This window comes from Panthera tigris, chromosome A2 (genome assembly GCF_018350195.1).
Source record: "Panthera tigris isolate Pti1 chromosome A2, P.tigris_Pti1_mat1.1, whole genome shotgun sequence".
NCBI lineage: Eukaryota > Metazoa > Chordata > Mammalia > Carnivora > Felidae > Panthera > Panthera tigris.
This window is the reverse complement of record NC_056661.1, coordinates 122,753,595-122,776,238: the sequence shown is the minus strand read 5'-3', so window position 1 is coordinate 122,776,238 and position 22,644 is coordinate 122,753,595. Positions and strand designations below refer to the sequence as shown.

General features: G+C 42.2%; 1 protein-coding gene across 2 annotated transcripts; it reads left to right on the top strand.

Annotated features, from left to right (window-relative positions):
* Nucleotides 1–2,234: 2,234 nt before the first annotated feature.
* LOC102966098 (RP9 pre-mRNA splicing factor) lies at nt 2,235–21,469 on the top strand. Of its 2 annotated transcripts, none has more exons than XM_042969627.1 (6): nt 2,235–2,433; nt 14,554–14,584; nt 15,646–15,775; nt 18,083–18,174; nt 20,053–20,114; nt 20,826–21,469. In XM_042969627.1, exons 1-6 carry the CDS (start codon nt 2,282–2,284, stop codon nt 21,022–21,024), a joined length of 666 nt encoding a protein of 221 aa, XP_042825561.1. In that variant the 5' UTR covers nt 2,235–2,281; the 3' UTR covers nt 21,025–21,469. The 2 variants fall into 2 exon arrangements, with proteins under 2 accessions (XP_042825561.1, XP_007090583.2); XM_007090521.3 differs by lacking the exon at nt 2,235–2,433 and adding an exon at nt 3,023–3,298.
* Nucleotides 21,470–22,644: the final 1,175 nt, after the last annotated feature.

The following is a 22,644-nucleotide window of genomic DNA, read 5'->3' as shown; positions in this document are numbered from 1 at the left end:
GGGGGGGGGGGGGACTTGAACTCAAGACCATAAGATCAAGTCATTCACTTAACCAACTGAGCCACCCAGGTACCCCTATCCATGTTCATTTTAAAAACTAACTTTGTGGGGCACCTGGGTGGCTCAGTCGGTTAAGCGGCTGACTTCGGCTCAGGTCATGATCTCGCGGTCAGTGAGTTCAAGCCCCGCGTCGGGCTCTGTGCTGACAGCTCAGAGCCTGGAGCCTGTTTCAGATTCTGTGTCTCTCTCTCTCTGACCCTCCCCCGTTCATGCTCTGTCTCTCTCTGTCTCAAAAATAAATAAACGTTAAAAAAAATTTTTTTTAAAAAAACTAACTTTGTGGGGTGCCTGCGTGGCTCAGTCAGTTAAGCATCTGACTTCAGCTCAGGTCATGATCTCACCGTTTGTGAGTTCAAGCCCTGCATCAGGCTCTCCACTCTCGGCACAGAGCCTGCTTTGGGTCCTCTGTCTCTCTCCCCACTTCCTGCTCCCATCTGCTCACATTCTCTCTCAAAAAGTAAACATTAGGGGTGGCTGAGTGGCTCAGTCAGTTAAGCATCTGACACTGGCTCAGGTCATGATCTCGTGGTCTGTGAGTTCAAGCCCTGTGTCGGGCTCTGTGCTGACAGCTCAGAGCCTGGAGCCTGCTTTGGTTTCTGAATTTCCCTCCCTTTCTGCCCCTCCCCCATTCATTCTTTCTCTCTCTCTGTCTCTCTCTCTCTCTCAAAAATAAACATTAAAAAAATTTTTAAAGTAAACATTAAAAAAATAAAAACTAACTTCGCAAACATTGTTTCTGACAATTTTTAGTCATAGACAATAGAATCCACTCTAGCTGATTTAAACAAAAACTAGTTTCAAGGCAATCAAGTAGTTCATCAAACCCAGAAAACCAGATTCAAACACCTCACACCCAAGGTATTTCAGGGCACTTACTGGTTCAGGCAACTTGCATCAACCACTAGATTGGTTAATGCACCAGTTCTTTCCTCTCAGAGGAGAATCTAATTTCCAAGTTCTAAGACATACCAGTGTTAATATTCTGTTTCTGTTCATAGCCTTTATATGTTCATTCATTTTGACTTTGTCTAATAAATCCAAAGGGGCTCCTCATATTTTTTAAGTATTAACTATACTGAACACCACTTTTGAGGGAAATACTCCCTATGCTGTTTTTACTTCCTCTGTGGTTTTTTCCATTAAAGCTAAAACAATTATCATAACTTCACATATCAGACACATTTTCAAAATGCAATCTAGTTAAGCACTTAACACTTTGCATCCTGGTTCCAGGAATTACTTCTGCATCCTTGGGCCTGTTATTTAACTCTGGGCCTTTTTAAAATTTGTTTATTTATTTTTGAGAGAGAGAATGAGCGGAGGAAGGGCGGAGAAAGAGTGAGAATCCTAAGGCAGCTCCCTGCTGTCAGCACAAAGCCTAGTGGGCTGGGGGAGGGCTGGGGGAGGGCTGGGGGAGGGCTGGGGGAGGGCTGGGGGAGGGCTGGGGGAGGGCTGGGGGAGGGCTGGGGGAGGGCTGGGGGAGGGCTGGGGGAGTCTTAGGCACCAGGAGCCCATGACCTGAGTGGAAATCAACAGTAAGATGTGTAAAGGACTGAGCCACCCAGGCGCCCCTAAACTTCCTTATCTACACAATAAGGTAAGGGTAATGCATAGGGGTAATTAACAGCAACTCTTAAGGGCTTAGATCAATAACCACAACATAAAAAGCGCTCAGTATATACAGCTTTTTTGTCCAGCACCCAAAAGTTATCTAAATAAACTGTACGCTATGTTTTCACCATGCTCCGGAAAATTAGAGAATTTCTATGGAGAGTCTTGCTTTCTTCAAAGCTGTTTGAATCCCAGCACCACGTAGCAGCAGCGCTCATAGTCTAATCCCACCCGGGACTACAAAATCACTTCGCACCCGCTCCCAGGGTCCCGGGGGCGGGGCTTTCCGGCTGCCCCGCAGGCCTCCTCCGCCCGCCTGGCCGCCACCGCCAGGGGTCGCGCGCGGAACTCCGGCACCGGCCGGCCAGGCGGCGGGCTCACGGAGCTCCGAGCGCCGACTTTGGGCCGCGGCCCGGGGAGGTGGCCGGCGGGCCTGGCGGGAGGCGGGGACCGGGAGGCCACGGCGGAGACGGAGGGCGCTGCCCGGGCGGACGGCGGGAGGGGGCGCTGCGGGGCCGGCCCGGGCGCGGCGCGGCGCGGAGGAAGTGCCGTCTTCGCTGCCTCGGCCGCCTCAGGCGCGCCGCGGGTCGCCTCAGCCGCGCGGGCCACGATGTCTTCCCGGCCCGGGCGTGACGACGCGCGAGCCGGAGGCGCGCGGCGGCCTCGGGAGTCGGCCGAGCAGGAGCTGCAGCGGCGCCGAGAGCAGAAGCGGCGGCGGCACGACGCGCAGCAGCTGCAGCAGCTCAAGCACCTGGAGTCCTTGTGAGTCCGCGCCGCCCGCGCTCCTCCGCGAGGCGTGCGGTCGGGGTGGCGCGGGGGCGCGTGAGGCTGGGTCCCCGGGGGACCCGGGCGCGGGCAGAGGGACCCCGGCCAAGCCGGCCGCCAGTTCCGGTCCCGCGCGGCGCGGCCACCCGACTTCCAGTGGCGCCTCCGCGGGGAGGGAAGGGCCGTTCCCCCCGCGCGCCGAGCGGCCGGGGCCGGCAGGGGAAGCGCGGGCTCCAGTCCCCCGCGCGAGGTCGGCGTGCGGCCGGGGCTCTGCGGGGCGGGTGCGGCGGATCCGGCGGCACTTAGTAAGCGCTCGGGCGCGATTTGGGGACTGAACGCGCGGCCAAGTGCAGTGAGCGCTGCGGTCGTGCCCTTTCACGGTGTCGGTTCAGAGGGCCCCCGGTGGACCGGGTCAAATCCGCATTCTCTTCATCTGCTGCGAAGGAGGGACGAGAACCAGCCGTCCTGTACCGTTCGTGCGGCCCGGAGGGGAGGGCCGGAGAATGGGGTGACGGACTGTTCCTGAAGATTCCGAAGGTGGCTGTCAGGTGGAAGGGCGTGGAGACTTGTTCTCTTTAGTCCTGAGGATTTTGAGCAGCATGAAGGGTGGGGGCTACGGAGAGGCCGGTTCCAGCTGAGCAGAAAGAATGAGGACCGGGGTCTCCCGTTCCTGCTGGTCAGCGTGGCCTGACTTCAAGAGGCCCCGTGCAAGGCCAGCTCCGGCGGGTTCGAGGAGAGTGCCCATGGCTGTGGGAGAAGGGCAGGTTGTAGAGGAGATGGAAACATCAGGCGGGAGGTGCATTTATGGCCTTTCGGTGCTTTTCTGTGATTGTCACTCTGTAATGAGCTCCAGAAGGCAAACGTAAGTTTGCTGTTCCCTGAGTTATTCAATAAATGACACGTTTTTCTTTCAGGCACTTCTGTTACCTGTACTAAGATGATCATGTAAAGAAAAGTCTTCAAAGGAGTCAAATCCTTTGTAATTAACCTGGGAGCTTTGACACAAAATGCATTGCATTATTGGAGGCTGGCCAACTGTTTTCATCATGACCCTTGAGCTGAATTTCACCTTAGTAAGGCAGTGGTTGCAGGATACAGGCCTTGTATTGTTAGCAGGTACAGTCCTGGCCTCTTCTTGCCCTCAGTGGACCTGTCCTGTGCACCGCAGATTTTCAAAATTCTTTGCCCAGAATAAGCTTGAGTTTAGCAGGGCTAAGTTAAACATTGTCTTTAACTGTGGGATACCAGATCCTGGTTAACACCATACATTTATTTTGTAACTCACAAAGCACCCGTAGACATTGGAGAGACTATAATCTCCTTTTGCAGATGAGGAAAGGCAGGTTCAGGAGTTAAGTAACCTGATCAAGGATACACTGACCTGTAAACTAGCAAAACCAAAGAGAAACCCAGGCATCTGATACCCAGATTGGTTGGATTTTTCCACTTCAGGGATTTAAACCTTCTGGACTATTGCCATATTTGGTTTGGCTAGTTTAGAGACTTGTTTGCTTTTAAGTCAAAATGTTTAGAGTAATACTTTAAACATCACATAGTACTAAAAGACTGAATTCAAGAAATAGTGGTTTGCATCCCTGTTCTGTAGTCACCCACACATTCCCAGCACCAAGGTTTCAACAAGGAAACTTAGTTTTTTCTTCTGGGACTTAACTAATTTCTCAATGATACGCTTATACTGCCCTTTTAGATTGAACAATAGACATTACCTATAAACCTAATGTCACATAAATGAGGGTTTAGTTCTCTTTCCCTACCTTTCTTGTGTCCATCCTTCCAATATAGTTTCATTATAATTTTTGTTCAATCAGTATTGGTTCAGTTGGTATTAGCATTATTATAACTATTCAGTATTGTCCACTTGTTTTTTAATTTTTTTATGTTTATTTTTGAGAGTGTGAGAGCATGAGCAGGGGAGGGGCAGAGAGAGAGAGGGAGACACAGAATCCGAAGCAGGCTCCAGGCTCGGAGCTGTCAGCACAGAGCCGGACACGGAGCTCTAAATCATGAACTATGAAATCATGACCTGAGCTGAAGTATGAAGCTTAACTGACCAAGCCACCCAGGCACCCCAATATTGTTTACTTTTGAGCCAAATGGTATTCTGTGATTTCTTTAGCTATCTAGTACAACTGTATTTTTTAACTAGTTAATTAGAGCCTCAATTTTTTTCATTTGCTTAATTTCTTATTCTCTCCTGCTAATTTTATTCCAAAGGCTCTAAAAGCTGAAGGTACTTTTTCTCCATGCTCCTACATATCGGACAATCTGATATGGTTTATCAGGTTTATTTTTAAAACCTAAAATCTTCCTTCTACTTTCCTCCAGTACACTCTGGTTGCTTTCTAGACCTGGTGTACAACTGCCCTCATCAGTCTCCTGTCTTGGATCCCATTCCTGGACCCCATGTCTTCCTCTTTCTCTCTTTAGCTCATTTTGTTGAAATACATTATATAACTTCCTACAAAAAGTGCATTAGGGGTAAATTTGTTGAGTCTTTACATATCTGAAAATGTCTTTACGCTACCCTCAAACATATAGGTAGTTTGGCTAGGTATAGAATTCTAGGCTAGAAAAATTTTCACTTGGTTTCAAAGGTGATATGCTACCATTTCCTAGCTCCCAGTATTTTTTAAATTTTTTTTTAACGTTTTTATTTATTTTTGAGACAGAGAGAGACAGAGCATGAACGGGGGAGGGGCAGAGAGAGAGGGAGACACAGAATCGGAAGCAGGCTCCAGGCTCTGAGCCATCAACCCAGAGCCTGATGCGGGGCTCGAACTCACGGACCGCAAGATCGTGACCTGAGCTGAAGTCGGCCGCTTAACCGACTGAGCCACCCAGGCGCCCCATCCTAGCTCCCAGTATTGCTGAGAAATTTGATGCCACTCTGATTCCCTTTCTTTTATAAGGAACTTGTTCTACCTCCCCCACCTTTGCAAGCTTTAAAGAATTCTTTATTTCTAGTATTTTGCTGTTTCATGATGTGAAATTTTTCTCACTGGATTTCACATTTTTTTTTCTAGATACTTTGTGGGTGTTTAATATACATACGTAAACTCTGTTTTAATTTCCTTACCACCATTTTGTTTTTTCTTACTCTAAGACTTCTGTGATCCTCTTTTCACTCTTATTTTCTGTCTTTTCATCCTATAAGATTTATCTTCCTATCCTTCCACCATTGCACTTTTTTTTAAGTTTCAATTTTTAACTTTAAAGAACTTATCCTGAGAATTCTATTTTTCATAGCATCCTGTTGTTTGATCAGTAACAAATCTGTCATCTTTGAGGATACTCATTTTTGTTTGTTTTCTTCTCCTTTTGTCTGTGTCTTCTTTGCCTTTTCCTGTGATTTTTTCACTTAGAGGTTTTTTCCTAATGTGTAGGGATCCTTGGATCTCCCCCATTAAGAGTGAGGCATTATAAAGCTATTTTGAAAGGAGCAGTTGAGAGAGAGGGAGAATGCAAAGGTGCTGGTTTACTGACTGGTAAGTCTCACCATAGGGATATCAGACTGTGATCTGCCTTTTACATGGGGAGACACCCACGTATCAGGAGGTAGAGGGTTTCTGAGGCCTGTTCAGCTTGTCCAAAGAACCCTTCATTCTCAGGCTTGGGTGCCAGAAATATGCCTGCCTGCAAGTGTCCTGAATTGGAATGGAGAAGGAGGGAGCTTTGATTCCAGAGTTCATTTTTCATCTAGTGCTCACCCTCACTCCCATTCTGAACTATGCCAGTGTTCTCATCTGGGCCTCTCCAGTTAAGTTTCACAGGGGACTACACCTGCAGTCTCTCTCAAGGGTGAGGGCACACAGAGTCTTCTGGCTGTGGGGCACGAGAACACTGGTGGTTTCAACCACTCAGTGTTCATATTCCTAACCCTTGTCTTCCAAAGCTTATAACTTCTTCCAGCTAAAGAAGTCAGTCCCTTTCTTCCACTTTCCATTGTCTTCCCAGCTTTGTCTCAAAATTGTTCAATGCTAGTATCTCCTCTCAAGATTTTTTTGTGGCTGCTTACCTTTTTTATTTCTTTACTGTCATTTTTTTAAAAGAGTGTGGAAAAGGAAGGCAAACAAGCAAGTTGGCTGGCCAGCCACATTAAATCGGAAGCTCCATAGTGTTTTTTTACAAATTGAATTCAAATTCGTTTACCCCCTGGTATTCCCTCTTTAGTTCCCTTTCCACTCCTCTAATCAGTTTCTTACACTTGACCTTACCTTTTTTTACCCTTTCACCAAACCTGCCAGGACCCCAAGGGCATTTGAGTCTTCCACCCTGTGCTCTAACCCATGCTCCAGCTGTATTACTCAAGCGTCCGTTGTCTGCTGGACATAACAGAATAGAGATTCTGTAGGTATATGGTAGTTTCATTTCTGCCTTCCACACCATAGGAACAAGCTGTGGGAACACCTGGAATTGAGTATGCTTACATGAAGGACTCTTCCAAAAGAAATCCTATGCCAGCACTCAGAAATACAAGACTATTTTTAAGTACTTGGCAAAATAAAGATTTCTTTCTCCATACCCAGTTGGGAAGATGAAGTTTTTCCTATCTTATCTAAATTTAGCCTTCACACTGCTCAGAGAAACTTATTACAATCTGAATGATATAATAGCAAGGCTTCACAGATGGTACAAAATAATGGGCCTCCACCAACTTTTTTTTTTTTTTTCTCAGGATTAACTATAAAGAGTGCAGATTTCTTAACTGTTACAGCACAGAAGCCAACCTACACAACAAACACACTCCTATTCCAGGTCTGGTTTTTTGTTTGTTAAGTAATATCTACACCCAACGTGGAGCTTAGGGCTAAAATTCACAGTCCCAAGATCAAGAGTCATATGCTTATTGACTGAGCTAGTCAGATGCCCCTACATCTGTTATTTTTAAATATTACTTTAGATTTTGAGAAACATTGTGTTTTTTAAATTTTTTTATTTTTAAAAAATTTTTTTAATCTTTATTTATTTTTGAGAGAGAAAGACAGAGTGCAAGTGGGGGAGGAACAGAGAGAGGGAGATACAGAATCCAAAGCAGGCTCCAGGATCTGAGCTGTCAGCATAGAGCCTGACGTGGGGCTCGGACTCACCACAAGATCATGACCTGAGCCAAAGTCGGATGCTTAATCCACCAAGCCACCCAGGCGCCCCAGAAATATTGTTTTAACGTGTTACATAAACTAATGAATTGTGCAGCCCTGGGAAAAAACATCAACCACATTCCTTTAAATTTGGAGAAACAGTTGTAAAATGGACTTTTTAAGACTACTTTTTTGGTGTAGCGTTCAACTGTTGGAATCATTGAAGGGAAATGTTGCTAATAACAGATTGCAAAATGTGTAGTCAGTTTCATCACACTCCTTTTCCACTTATGCCAAAGCATTTACATATTTTCCAGGAATGTGGATTTTACTTTGGCCATCTGTTATTTGTACACCTCCTATGGCAAAAGAAAATATTGTTGGATTACTGGGTATTTATGTAAATGTTACCTCCTCCCTTCCAAGCTCCCTTAAGTCCCAATCCATAAGGGATAGATAGCATTAATGTTTCTAATGAATGGCTGCTGATGGGACTGTATCACCTGCTTAATTCAGGCAAATTTCCATTATTCTTGCTAAGAGAAGCCTGGGCATATGACATGTCACAGCTTTCCACCAGAAAATATTTTAAGTATTTGCTCTGGAAATACCATATCTAAAAAGTTAATTCTGTTTATACCAGTCATTTACCATGTAATCTTCAGGGACTAAGTCCTCCTCTGAGTCCTCTAAGTCCTCCCTTTAGAAAAGCTTTGGATTAATGATGGTGAGGATGAGAGCAGAGAAGCCTCCATCCCAATCTTATTTGGAAGCATCCAGAGATGAAGTCAAAGGAAAGTTTTCCTTACTATAACAATTCATGGCATTTCTCATTCTTAATCTGCTGCAAAGGAAAAAACATTCCTGTTTTCCTTTTATACATTCATATTACACTCACAGCACTAGTCTGTGTGGGAGTTTTCCAACACCACCAAGAAATTCTCCTATTCTCAGAGGACACCAAGTAAATGTCTTATAAATTTAATTCAGACACTGCCTACCTGGAGTCAGCATCAGAACCCCCAAGTTAAGGGTTCAGTCTCACAAGACTGCTCCCTTCCACACGCTTTAGATGCCACTCACAAGTTGAGGTTGCTACTAACCCATCGGCTGTGAAGCAGAGGTTCCCCCAACACCCTCCTCCGGTTTGGTTAATTTGCTAGAGCAGTTCTTAGCACTCAGGAATACACTGCCTTTACTCGATTACTGATTTATCATGAAAGGTTATAACTCAGGAGCAGCTAGATGGAACAGATACATAGGGTAAGGTGTATGGAAAGGGGCATGGAGCTTCCATGTCCTCTCCAGGTACACCCCACCTCCTTGTGTTAAACCTTGAAGCTCTCTGAACTCCATTATTGGGGGGTTTTATAGAAACTTCATAACATAGGCATGATTGCTTAATCAATGGCCATTGGTGATTAATTCAGTCTCCCTAGAGGTAAGGCTGAAAGTTCCAATTCTCTAATCACAGAATCCATTCCCCTGGCAACCAGTCCTCATCTTTAGGAGCTTTGTCACCTCCGTTAACATAAACAGTTTGGTTGAAAGGGGCTTGTTATGACTAACAAAAGAAACTTTTCACCTTTATAGTTTTGGACCTATTTCAGGAACTAGGAACAAAACTAAACATTATAAGAAAAGATGCTCCTATAACCTTTATATAGGAAATTACAAGTCTTATTATAAGCCATAATATAACATCCACCACAGTTGTTTTCTTTCACATCTTAAGAGAAGGGCCAAAGAAAAAGCATTTCACTTTTCCCTTGGTCAATTCTCCCTAACCCCTGTAACCTCCGATATTCACCCTGTTCTGAAGGATCTTTATTTTTTCTTAATGTTTTATTTATTTTTGAGAGAGAGCGAGCAAGCGAGCACACGTGGGGGAGGGGCAGAGAGAGAGGGAGACACAGAATCCAAAGCAGGCTCCAGGCTCTGAGCTGTCAGCACAGAGCCTGACACGGGGCTCAAACTCACAAACCATGAGATCATGACCTGAGCTGAAGTCAGACACTTAACTGACTGAGCCACCCAGGTGCCCCTGTTCTGAAGGATCTTTAAAGTTGGTGCATAAGAAGAGGGTCAGAATAAAGAAAACATTAAATCATTAAGTGTTTCTATACTTTGCAGCCGTTCTGAAGTATTAAAATGAATCCTTCCCTGGAGATTTACAACATTAATGTACAGATCTGAGCTAAAATCTTTATGTATCACCCCTTATAGAAGAGGTACAAATCCCTTTAAGAGCTTGAGATGCTCTTTGAGTACACAGACACCCAGCCTCAGAATTTGCTTCCTCTTTCTCAGGCTTCTGGGTCTCTCTCAGTTCAGCCCCTGGCCAGAAATAAGGAGGGCCTCCCCAGTCCATGCAGCTGAGCACAGGCAGGATACGTTTTCCACTGGTGATTCCTGGTCTGCAAACCAGATGATGAAAGCTTATCCTTACTAAAATCCATGATTAAAAACCCTATAGCTCTGTTTCCCATTAACTTGGTATATATGTCAGGGCGTGGCTCAAATGTTGCCTTGTAGCTTGACATTTCCCCTCACAAACTCCTTAGAATTATCTGCCTCCACATGGATGTTCCTAGCATCAACAACCAAGCGCGTATACATTTAATATCTGCACACACTCAACCCGATCCCTGCCTCAGAGAGAGCGTGAGGTCATTGTCCTTGTTACTACCTCCCACAGCCTCATGGTATTTTGCTTTGCGGAGGAGAGTGTTGTCAAAACCTAGGGAAGTATGGTATGTAAATTTTACCACAAATAAGGATAAATAAGCAATGTGGGGGGAAATTTTTAGGGAAAACTGGATTCACAATATATCTATGCCTAAATCAAATTGTACTGAAGCTCTGAATTTAAAGTGTTACTGGAGTCTTCTGTTTTCCAGTGATAAACATGGTGCTAGACTGATTACTGGATTCAGCTAAACATGTACTGATAGTCATATACAGGTGAGCACATGGACTCTGGGCTGTGTGCCCTTGCACAATTTATTTAACCCAGGAACAGTTATTAATACAGGAGATACACTGCTGGCCCAGAACAGTGGCTGCAACTCAGTGAAAGAATGCCGAATGTCACAAGGTCTGGATGATTGTCCCAATTCAGCTGCTTACTGCTTAGTGTTCAGTTGTTGGAATCAATGAGGGAAAATGTTGGAATTGATACTGAAAAAACTGAGGGTCAGAGTCCCTGGCCTGCCCTTTTCTTATGTGATTTTATCAAGATAGTTTAATAACTATAATAAGGCATATTTTATGAGCCTCACAGGACATGACGATAGACTTGGCTGAATGCTGATGTACCACCTGCATGGGGAAAAGGCAGTGATCCCTGAAGCCAGATATGGAAGAGGAGTCTCTGAGTCTCATGGCTTTAGAAACTACTCGACAATGAAAAAGAATGAAATCTTGCCATTCGTAACAACGTGGATGGAACTGAAGGCTGTTATGCTAAGTGAAATAAGTCCATCAGAAAAAGATACATGTTTTCACTCATATGTGGAATTTGAGAAACTTGACAGAAGACCGTAGGGGAAAGGAAGGAAAAATAAGTTACAGAGAGGGAAGCAAACCATAAGAGATTCTTAAATACAGAGAACTGAGGGATCATGGGGGTGGGAGGTTGGGGTGGGGCAGGGAAAATGGGAGGTGGGCATTGAGGAAGGCACTTGTTGGGATGAGCACTGAGTATTGTATGTAAGTGATAAATCACGGGAATCTACTCCTGAAGCCAAGACTACATTGTATATTAGCTAACTTGACTATAAATTATTTTTAAAAAGAAAGGCAGTAAACCCAGCTGGGGATGCTGTCTGGGAAGTCCACTGTCAGGTTGATGCCCACCTCCACTTAGAAGCAGCTGGCAAATCCTTACAAAGCTACAGATCTACACAAAGATGTGAAGTCTGGCTTGGGATGGCAAGGTTTCCAAGGTTTCTTGGTCTTTGTGATGCGAGTGCTCTAGTCTTGACCTGCCTCATGAGACTGCTGAGAGCAACTTGCTTTCAATAGAAGGAGCCACCACTGCAAAGTGCCTTTTACATACGTGCTGTGACATATTCACCCATGAGGAAATGGAGGCTCTGAAGGGTTAAATAACTTGTCCCAAAGTACACAGCAGTGAGAATGAGTCCATTCAAACCAAATTTTTTTTTTACCTGTATTAAAGAACAAAAATTCATCCTAGTAAATTTGAAAATCTAATTTGTTTTATTAATTGATTCATGAATCCAGCAGCATCTCATCTAGCAAGTAGAGAGGTGCTCCAAAGAGTTGTACAAAACGGAACATTTCTATAAGTAGGGTGGTGAATGAAGTTATTAGCAAAAGAAAAGAAACAATTGTTCCAGGCAAAGTCACTTTGCCTTAGTTGGAAGAACAGGGAGTTTTATCCTGCAAATTACCTCATCTTTCTCTTGGGGGGTAGGAGGGCCCATATGACAGATTAGTTTATTGGTACTGATCAGAAAATTACTGCTGAAGGTGAAGACTACATTTATGGGTGAGGTTGAAACTGTAACTAGAGTCTGTATTAAGGCCCAGTTTGGTGACCTGGCCTAACTGGCTCCATTTTGGGCCTGTGGTTTTCTTTTTAACACCTCCAAAGGCCACTCACACTGATCTTGAACTAAAAAATGTTCTACCTGCAATGTGGGGGTTTTCTACTCAAAAAAACCAAACCTCTCCATCAAGACAGTTGCACAGTTATACAGAGAATCAAGTAACAAAAATAATACAATTTAGTAATGAGTTTGATGTTCTTTACTCAAGGGAAATAAATCCATGGATTGAGTACCGTGCCTCATTCTTCCTAGGGATTTTGGGCAAAAGCAAGTTTTCTATGCCCTTAGTTCTCTCTTCTGATACTTAGCACCATGCCTGGCATAATTGTTGACTGGCTACTTTTGCAAGGAGTAAGTTTTTAAGTTGAACCTTCAATATTGCCTGATAACTTTAGTTTCACCTATTTTACCCGTTCTTTTTTGTTAGGAGGAAAATACCAAGTTGAATAGAGCTAGAGTCAAGACTTAATTCGTGGGAAAAAATTACAGAAATAACACTAAAACTTTAAAACAAAAATGCTGCCTATATAACTCTATAGCAGAAGGGAGCTGCTAATAGCATATTTTTGGCCCTTTTTTCTTTCATATCGCAAATTACCTTTGGATTTTCCTTCAGAGGCTAATTTTTCCTTGGTTTATGCCAGCATAGGTATAAGGACAATGCCATTAATTTCATTTTTCTTTTGTAATGAAAAACGTTGAGTTGATATATTTGCATATAAATAAATAATGAAAACTAAAGGTCCCTCCCTCAGGTACTCTTCCAGAGGTATGCTATTCATAACAAGGCATATCTGTGTTTATATGTATGTACATATAGTCTCCTTTTCACCATATATACACATAAAAGCACACCAAATACTTTACCCTACTCATTTTTTTTATTAACTTAAACTGTTTGCAGTATTGTCCTACATTCCTTTTGGGATAGTTGATATCTATTTGACTATTAGATAAATGATTTACCATTTTAACATTTATTAATGTTTTCCTGGTGCTAAAAGTAAGACATTTTCACTCTACAAAATTCAGAAAATTAATCATCTCTGAACCCACTACCTGTGTGCAGCAGTTTGGGACTCCCACATTTCCAAACTTTTAGGGTCAAAACACAATTTTGATTGATTGATTGATTGCATAAGCTGTGGGGAGAGGGCAGAGGGAGAGAGAGACTCTTAAGCAGGCTCCATGCTCAGTGCAGAGCTCAACATGGGGCTTGATACCACTGCCCAGGGATCATGACCTGAGCTAAAATCAAGAGTCAGACACTCAACTGACTAAGCCACTCAGACACCTCTCAAATCACAACTTTAAACAGCCTATTGCCCAGATGCCCTCTCAAAATATTATTTATAGAGTCATTGACAAGACCTAAGATGTTCAGTTGTCCCACATGATTTTCCAGTTGCTGCTTTTTTGTAGAGGGAAGGGGGTGTGTCCAGTGTGTTTGATAGCCAGTTGTGTGACAGTACTTAAAAATCAACGTGATTATACCTAAAAATAATAATATTATATGCCAATTGTATCTCAATCTAAAAAATAATTGTTTAAATGAACACAAGCATTTGGTGCTGATTTTCCAGATTTGGAATCCAGAACCCTTTTGGGGCACTTTGTCAGAGTGATAGGAAGTGAAAATGAATTGGGAGCATAGACATGATGCGTATGTACCCTTAGGACCCTTGGGAGTCTGTGAGCTCCAAGGGAACGTACATTCCCACACATCATACATCTGCTTGCTCTAGCAGCATTCAGTAAAGCATGTCGTCCAGGCACCATGCAGGGGTCCTACACCCCGAGTCCAGTGAGGTCAGTATGGGCACAGCGGGCTGTCAGAACTGAGGAATGGATGGCTCACTCTGCAGGCAGGGTGAGTGGGCAGGATTTGAACTGAGAGCTGCAGGGATATGGGAAAGGAAGCCTCTAGGACAGATCACCATCGCCTCCATCCCCTGCAACAGGCCCTTCCCTCCAGTTTTGTTCCTGCCCCCCTGCACTGCCTCCATCCGGGTTAGAACAGATTCCTCAGCCTTCCCCACATGAGCCTCCATGCTGAGTAAGTGGAAGTTATGGTAGGTAAATAACCTGACAACTGTGACAGTCTGGAAGCATGATTAGCTCTTGGGTCTTCCCACACATTTCGCCTGCAATCTCTTGCTTTCTCTTCTTTGAAAATAAATTCATTGTGCTCAGACACCAAGTTAGTTACCATTTCAGTGAATTTTAGTTCTAGATCTCTGCAGGATGTGGTGTAGCATCAGTTTACTTATATAAGATCTCTGACTGCTGGGCATATTTTACTAACTGCTTTAGATCTAATGCAGTTTTAAGGTTTTACTAAAGATATTCTTTTCATTTTGACCTCTAGTTGCTTTTTGCTCATTAAAACGTATTGTGTTCCTGTTAACATGATTGACGGCAGTTTTTCTTTTCCTTTCTAGTTATGAGAAACCTCCTCCTGGGCTTATCAAGGTCAGTGTGAAGTTTGTACCTTTGGTTATTCTCTCAGACATATTTGACTCAGTGCTCAGACTCAGTAACTTGTTATGAAAAACTGTTATATAAGGTTTGGAACATCTTTTTTCATAACCCTGCTTCTCCCTGCAGATGCCAGTCAGTCCATACACTTTGGGCTTTGTGTCTCCAGCCTGTGTCTTTGTAGCAATGTAATCAACCGTGTGACTGTTCCCTAAGAAACGGTGGCAGGCCCACGTGTTCCTCAGCGATCGGTCCCCTTCTCTGTCTCCTGCTGTGGCTGCATCTTCTCACCGCTCTGCTCCATCTCTGACTCACTCGCTGCTGCTTTCCTGAGCGTCATCAGAGACTACTGTCTCTGAGGAGACTGGAAGCTCCTCTAGTCCAGCCCCTGGTGCGAGACTTAGAGGACTCGTTAGAGGCCAGAGCAACTTTCTGCTTGCTCCCTTTCAATGAAAAGATTTTTAGAAAACCTTCTTTCATTATAAATTTAATATTCACATGAACTGAAAAAAATCAGAAGGTAAAAAAATATAAATATAACACCTGAATTGTGTACTGAAGTTATTTGGTGATGAGAGCACATGTCAAATACAGCATGTATGAGATTGTAAGACATGACAAGTGATCTCCATGGTATAATAATTTTTTTAATTTTAACAGGTTATTTTTATTATTTCAGGAAATCTTTTTTAATTCTCTACTTTGTCTCATTCCACAAGGCTTTTAAGTTAGCAGAAAAGTTTGTAATCTTAGAATCTAATTTTTGTGATCTAGAGTCAGAATTTGGAGCTCAAAGCATTCCTATGTGAACAATAACTAGTACTATTTCTCTAAGAATAGCTATATCATTTTCATGATATAATTCTTCTGGTATGTTTATTTCTGGTTTTTCTGTCGGGTATAATTTGTCTTTCTTTCTAGTACTGGAGAGGGTAACAGGATGACGTGGGCATTTCCAGCCCATGTGAAAGCCAGCAGTGCTGTGTTCTGAAGCAGGTAGGAGAGAATTCCAGTGCTCTTTTGCCACGTCGTGTACATGTTGTTTCCTTTTTTAGGAAGATGAGACTAAGCCGGAAGACTGTATACCAGATGTACCAGGCAACGAACATGCCAGGGAATTTCTGGCTCACGCACCAACTAAAGGACTTTGGATGCCACTCGGGAAAGAAGTCAAAGTTATGCAGTGTGAGTATGGGAGAGTTTCAGGTAACACTCCTCAGCACACACAAGTTATATGTTACGACTTACAAAGCGTGTTTGCTTTTTTTTTTTCCCCCTCACCGAGCCCTGTTTAGCCAAGGCATGATCTCCGTTTCATAGTTAAGGAAGCCGAGCTGCATATGTTAGTGAGTGTCTGAGTTAAGAGGCAGAGCATGGCTTTGACTCCAGGGCTTCTGACTCCTAAGGGCAGTGGTTGCCCACAGGACCGGAGCTGCCTTTGGAGTACACTCCTTGGTAATATTCAAGTAACAGAAAGGATATTCCGTTGTAGAAATGTCACAAGGGACAAGGGATGCATTGGAGGGCAGGTCCCTTTGGGTCTTGCCTCAGTGATTTGCCCCCGTCTCCCCCCAATCAGTGGTGTTAAGGTTTCATCCATGTGACCTGAGAGGAGCTACGGCCACAAGGGGGGGGTCCAGAGCAGGAGTGCTGTGTGTGCACGCCCCCACCCCACCAGAGCCGCAACACCTTCATCCAGCTTAAGTGGTATTTGGTATTTGAAGAAAAGGTACTGCTGCCGTTTAAAGACGTTTGCTTGTACAAAGATTCTTCATGTACATAATTAAAAATAGCAGTTCCTAGGGGCGCCTGGGTGGCTCAGTTTGTTAAGCGTCCAACTTCAGCTCAGGTCATGATGGTCCGTGAGTTCAAGCTCTGCGTCGGGCTCTGTGCTGACAGCTCAGAGCCTGGAGCCTGCTTCGGATTCTGGGTCTCCCTCTCTCTCTGACCCTCCCCCGTTCATGCTCTGTCTCTCTCTGTTTCAAAAATAAATAAACATTAAAAAAAATTTTTTTTAAACACTTAAAAAAATAAAAATAGAGAAAACTGTTTGAATACAACAAATATCTTAAAAAAAAAAAAAATAGCAATTCCTAGTTTCTTGCCCCATTCACCTCACCCTAAAGGTAACCTTGTAAACCTCTTTTAAGATTATTTGGGGGGGGGGGCCTGGCTGGCTTAGTCAAAGGAGCATGTGACTCTTGATCTCAGGGTTGTGAGTTTGAGATCCACATGGGGTGTAGATTACTTAAATAAAATTTAAATATTTTCAAGTTTATCTCTATGTATCTAAATTATGTGATTATATTCCTGCCTTTTGATTTTTCAGGTTTCTTCATTATCTGTTAACTTCTTACTACAGAAGAATTTTGTTTTGTTCTGAGAGAGAGGGCGCAAGTGAGTGAGGGGGCAGAAGAGAGAGGGAGAGAAAGTGGGGCTCACCCAAAGTGGGGCTAGAGCTCACCTGATGAGCTTCCTAGATTGATTTTCTAATTTCTGATCTTTCCTGTCCTATTTTTTTTTCTGCTTTCTAGACTATTTCATCAACATATCTTCCAGTCCTTCAGTTAAGATTTTTATTTCAATTCCAAAAGCTGTGATTTTCTTCTATGATTTTTTTAATTCTGTTGTTGCAATATGTTCTCTAAGGATATTAATTTTTTCTTCTCATTATGTTTTTATTTCTTCCAAATTGGTCTTTTTTTTTTTTTTTTTTTTTTTGCATCCTTGTCTTTCATTCATGAAGAGGCTCTCAGGTGACTTAAACAGAAATTTATTGTCTCACAGTTCTGGAGGCTATCAGTCTGAAATCCAGGTGTAAGAAGTGTTGATTCCTTCTGAAGGCTGTGAGGGAAGGATCTGTCCCAGGCCTAGGGATCTAAAGATCCTATCTCGCAATGAGGTCATATTCTGAAGTACAAGCGGTTAGAACATTCAAAATAATGGGGGGACAGGGTGGAGGGACCAATACCGTTCAAGCCATAACACACTATTAAAACAAAATCACACTTTGCTTTTAGCACAGGATTGCTTAGTAACTACTTGGCTCATTTGTGTTTGTTTGTTTGTTTACATTTTATTTTATATTTAAGAGAGAGAGACAGAGCATGAGCAGGGGAGGGGCAGAGAGACAGAGACAGAATCTGAAGCAGGCTCCAGACTCCAAGCTATCAGCACAGAGCCTGACTCGGAGCTCAAACTCATGAGCAGTGGGATCATGACCTGAGCCGAAGTCAGACGCTTAACCGAGTGAGCCACCCAGGCGCCCCTACTTGGCTCATTTCTAAAACCCAAGATTAAAGAAAGGATCCTTGAGGAAGCAATTGTTTTCTCTCAGTTTTCTGGTATCTTACATGGTTCATCCACTAATTGCATTAGCTTTGGAAATTGGAATCTAATGAAAAATATCTTTAGTATGATCTACTGATACTTTATCTTAATTAGGTAAAACTGCTTTATCTTACAGAAATATATCCCTTTTCTTTCTTTTAGGTTGGCGTTGTAAACGGTATGGTCACCGAACAGGCGACAAAGAATGCCCTTTCTTTATCAAAGGCAACCAAAAGTTAGAACAGTTCAGAGTAGTAAGTAAAACTCTTGAGTTTCAATTTACATTTACCAGAGATGGGGAATGTCAAGTGACTCAGGCAGTTACCAGTGACTGGAGGTTAACATAAAATATATTCCCAGAGGCTTTTGGCCAAAATATGTAGTGTTAACTACATCTCTGTTAAACTGAATTTGTGTGATAGATTAGTTCATTAACAAAAACTTAGCTTTTGTTAAAGCGTTATTTGCTTATGCCTTGGGAACACTGATTTCTTTTTCCAAAAGACACTGTTATGTATTCAGTCACCTTTTACATATTATATTTAAAAAATCTTGTTTCATAACTAAAATCATCATTCTAGTTTCCCAGTCTTTGTCTAAAGATTAAATATCTTTCTATTATAAAGTAGAAGTGTGTTTATAAATGATATATCCTCTTTACATAACAGTAAAATAAATCTGTCGTTTCCCCACTTTATTTTACACTCACCTCCAACGATTAATTCACCAGTCAGTTTCAGTCAGTTCAGCTGTGCTGTTATCAGATAGATTGGGATTATCTCCATATATCAAACTAGGGTCCACAAACATTTGCCAGGGATTTTAAGACATTTAAAAATTGTGCTTTCATTTAAAAAATTTGAAGAAAATATTCTGGATAAATCAACACTACCTAGAATGACAATTTTTACAATTACTATAACAGATAAATTGGTCATAACTCTCAAAAAATGAACAAATTCATTTATTTTTAATTCAGAAACCCAAATTCTAAGGATAGATCCTAAGGGTATAACAAAAATCAATATATACAAATTTTTATTAATGTATAAGGGATTATTTAGAATTATTTATATGACTGAAAAATAGACTAAAGAAAAATAGGAAACAACTGCAGTGGCCAGCACATCAACATAAGTACTGTAACATAGAAGTCATATAGCTTTTAAGAATCATGTTTTAGAAATATGTGTAGTATCATAGGAATATGCTCATGAAGACATAAGTGAGAAAGAGGTGCCTGGCTGGCTCAGTTGGAAGAGTGTGCAACTCTTGATCTTAGAGTTGTAGGTTTGAGTCCCACGTTGGGTGTAAAGATTACTTAAAAATAAAATCTTAGTGAAAAAGAGAATAGAGTTGTATATATAATATGATTATAATTTTTTGTAAATTATGAATGATGACTGGAACAACCACATTAAAATGTTAGCAGTGGATATCTCTGGATGGTACAAATATAGACATTTTTAGCTGCTTTTTTATCTTAAATATGTAAAACTTTTACTAGATATTTTTAAAGATATTTGACATACCACAAAGTTCAGTCTATGTGTAGTCATATTCTAAGCAAGTACTTTTTAATTACACAAATGTTACAAGAATACATTTGCTTTAACTAAATTGACATTTTACATTAGGGCTTTTCACAATTGATTTTTCAAAAGCAATATTGCATCTCTACAGAGTGAATATGCATTAAGTAGCTTGATAAGTATACTTCTACAGTTCTTTTTGGGCATATACATATGTTTTTGTGCACCTATAAATGAATCATTCTTACGTATCGTTTTCCAACTTATTTTAGTATCTCTTGATCATCTGTCCTCATAGAATTACCTCAATACTTCTAACCTTGAGTAATATTTAATAATGAATCTTCCATGGTTTATATCCTTAAAAAGGCTATTCAGATTATATTTTATCAAATTGGATTTGTATAATTGAAAAATCTTTTTGTAACGTCCACAAGTTTGAAGTGATGGTGACCCTTAAGAAGGATTAGAAAATTTTAAATATAAAATTACACCACACAGGAAAAAAAGAACTGGTTTCAGTGAAATATGAATTTAATTTTACTTTAACTAACAGTCCACAAAGCCCTAATCCAACCTTACCCTTCTCTAATCCTCAAGGCACATGAAGATCCTATGTATGACATCATACGAGAGAATAAAAGACATGAAAAGGACATAAGGTGAGGTGGTCCTGGTGATAACAATACCCTCTTACATAAAGTTGGAAACACCCATTTTGGTATTAGATGAGTGGTTTGGTAAATATGGTACTTTAATATAGTTGTGATATATGTGGAAGGCAGGAGAAATCACTGGAAAGGCCAGTATGTGGGGGATGAGCAGGCCAGCCTTGTTCTGTCTGGGTTGGCTTAAAGCAGTGGGCTTGGCCCAGCCTGCTCATACCACTGATAGTTGATGTTGGCAACCAACCGTAGCTTAGTTTATCTTCTCCAGTGTCTTTAAGGGTCTGAGCTATTGTGAAAAATGATCCTTAGACATGAACAAAGGTAGGGTGAAGAAACGGGAGAGTTTGTTTTTCCCAAAACTGGTGACGCCGAGTAATAATTGTTTTGAGGAGGTAGATTACTTGAGCAGTTGGGGGCGGTGAGTAAGGAAAGTAGGCATCTGTTAGAAGTTCTGTGGTAAGGACTCGAGAAACATGCAGAAATATTTAGGACAATGAAAAGAACACAGAATGGCTCATATACTGGTTACAGTCCTGTCAAACAGGCATGGACGTGGACAAGAATGGGGAAGACATGCACAAATAAGTACCGTCTTTCGCAAGGTGGTTATTCATGACATTTTTTACCCTCACTGCTGCTCTCACATCATTTTTATCTACAATTTTTTTAAGTTAAATATGGTTCTTTGGTCAAACTTCTGTTTAGGATACAGCAGTTAAAACAGTTACTGGAGGATTCCACCTCCGATGAAGATGGGAGCAGCTCCGGCTCCTCAGAATGTAAAGAGAAACACAAGAAAAAGAAGAAGAAAGAAAAGCATAAGAAAAGGAAAAAAGAAAAGAAGAAGAAGAAAAAACGAAAGCATAAGTCTTCCAAGTCAAATGAGAGTTCAGACTCGGACTGACAAGGACTTGACCTATTCCATGTTCTCCTCTCAAAAATCAGACACCGTGGCCCCAGACCAGAGGGTGTGGAATCGGGGAGGACTTGGAGACCCCAAGAGAGCAGGGCATTCGGTGTCACGCGTGTGAATTCCCACCTGCCTTCCAGCGAAGACGTGATCCCCGGAGGGTGAGTTGTGTCTTCCCTGGTGCTGGCTCTGGACAGCGGCTGATTTCAGGCAGGAAAGCGTGTTCATTGTCTTCCTCCCACTGATCCCTGCAGTTTGTGATTCCTTCCAGCTGCCTCTGCCAGGGGGGTTAGACTGAGAGAATGAGTCTCTGAGGAAGCTCCAGGTGCTGCTGCAGCCTTCCCCCTCCCCCTGGGAATGTTCCCAGAATTCCCAGAGACTCCAGCGTGGCTTTTCTCTGTTGTCGAGGGTAATAAAAGCTCATTATTTATTTTTTAAATGTAGTAACTTTTTATTTCTTAATAATGCATGCATGTGCTCCAAGTTTAAAAGGTACGTAAGGTTTTTAATCATGGAAATTCTTCCTTCTTTTCTCCCCCAGCTACCCATTTCCCTTCCCCAAAGGGTACAGTTTTACAAGGTGCTTGTTTAGTCTTCCAGAAGTATTTTATATATCACAAATATAGGGCATTTTTTTTTTTACACGAATGACATACACACTCATCTGTACATTGGTTTTTTGTTAACAGTATAAAACAGATTATTTTAATCTGTTTAATCTCTTTTGGCATTGCTGCACCAAAAGGTGTGTGTATAATCATCGGAGATGGTTTGTTAATTGATGAGGAAGGATTCCTTGTAACAGCAATGAAAAATCTTGCATGGCTACATTGTATTTCACGTGTTTAAATCTTACTGAGTCCCAAGATTTTTCCCAGAGTCATTGAATCAGAAAATTTTTAAGAATATAGGGGAATTCTTATATGGGGTCAGCTACTCATATCCCAAAATACATCCCACACTTCCTTCATCTTCCTGTTGGTTAAGCACAACCTATCTGTGCTCCTCTATCTTTGTGCCATAGCAAAAGCAGCTCAGCCCATCATGGTGGTGCCTGCAGCCAAGGGAGAGTAAATCTTGTTTTTTACTGAGCCATATGGAGATAGAGCTTGCTCACAGGCATCCCTCCCTCTTCAGCAGGGGCTGTTGCAGTTTTCAGGGCCCCAGTAACTCTTCTCCCATTTCTGAGTCTTTCCCTGGAGGTTGAGAACAGCCAATCCAGTCCCAGAATGGACCCATTTCCTACTCATCAGTAAATGCCCCCAATCTTGGCCTTGGAATAGTAGTACCTCAGTAACACATTGGTCCAGATTAGAATCAGCCAGCTAAGGCTTGTTATTTCTGAAAATTCTAAGGCCAGTTAATTCAGGCATCCTTTACATTTATCCTTGGCATCCTAGGTCAGCATGCAGAACATAGGCCATTTGTCCTCTCCCATATATCTCAGTGTTTCCTACCAGTCTCATACTCTTCTTCTAGGAATTTCTTACTGTCCCTCTGGAATCCTATTCACGATAAAAGCACTCTTTTTTTTTTTTAATTTTTTTTTTAACGTTTATTTATTTTTGAGACATAAAAAGACAGAGCATGAACGGGGGAGGGTCAAAGAGAGAG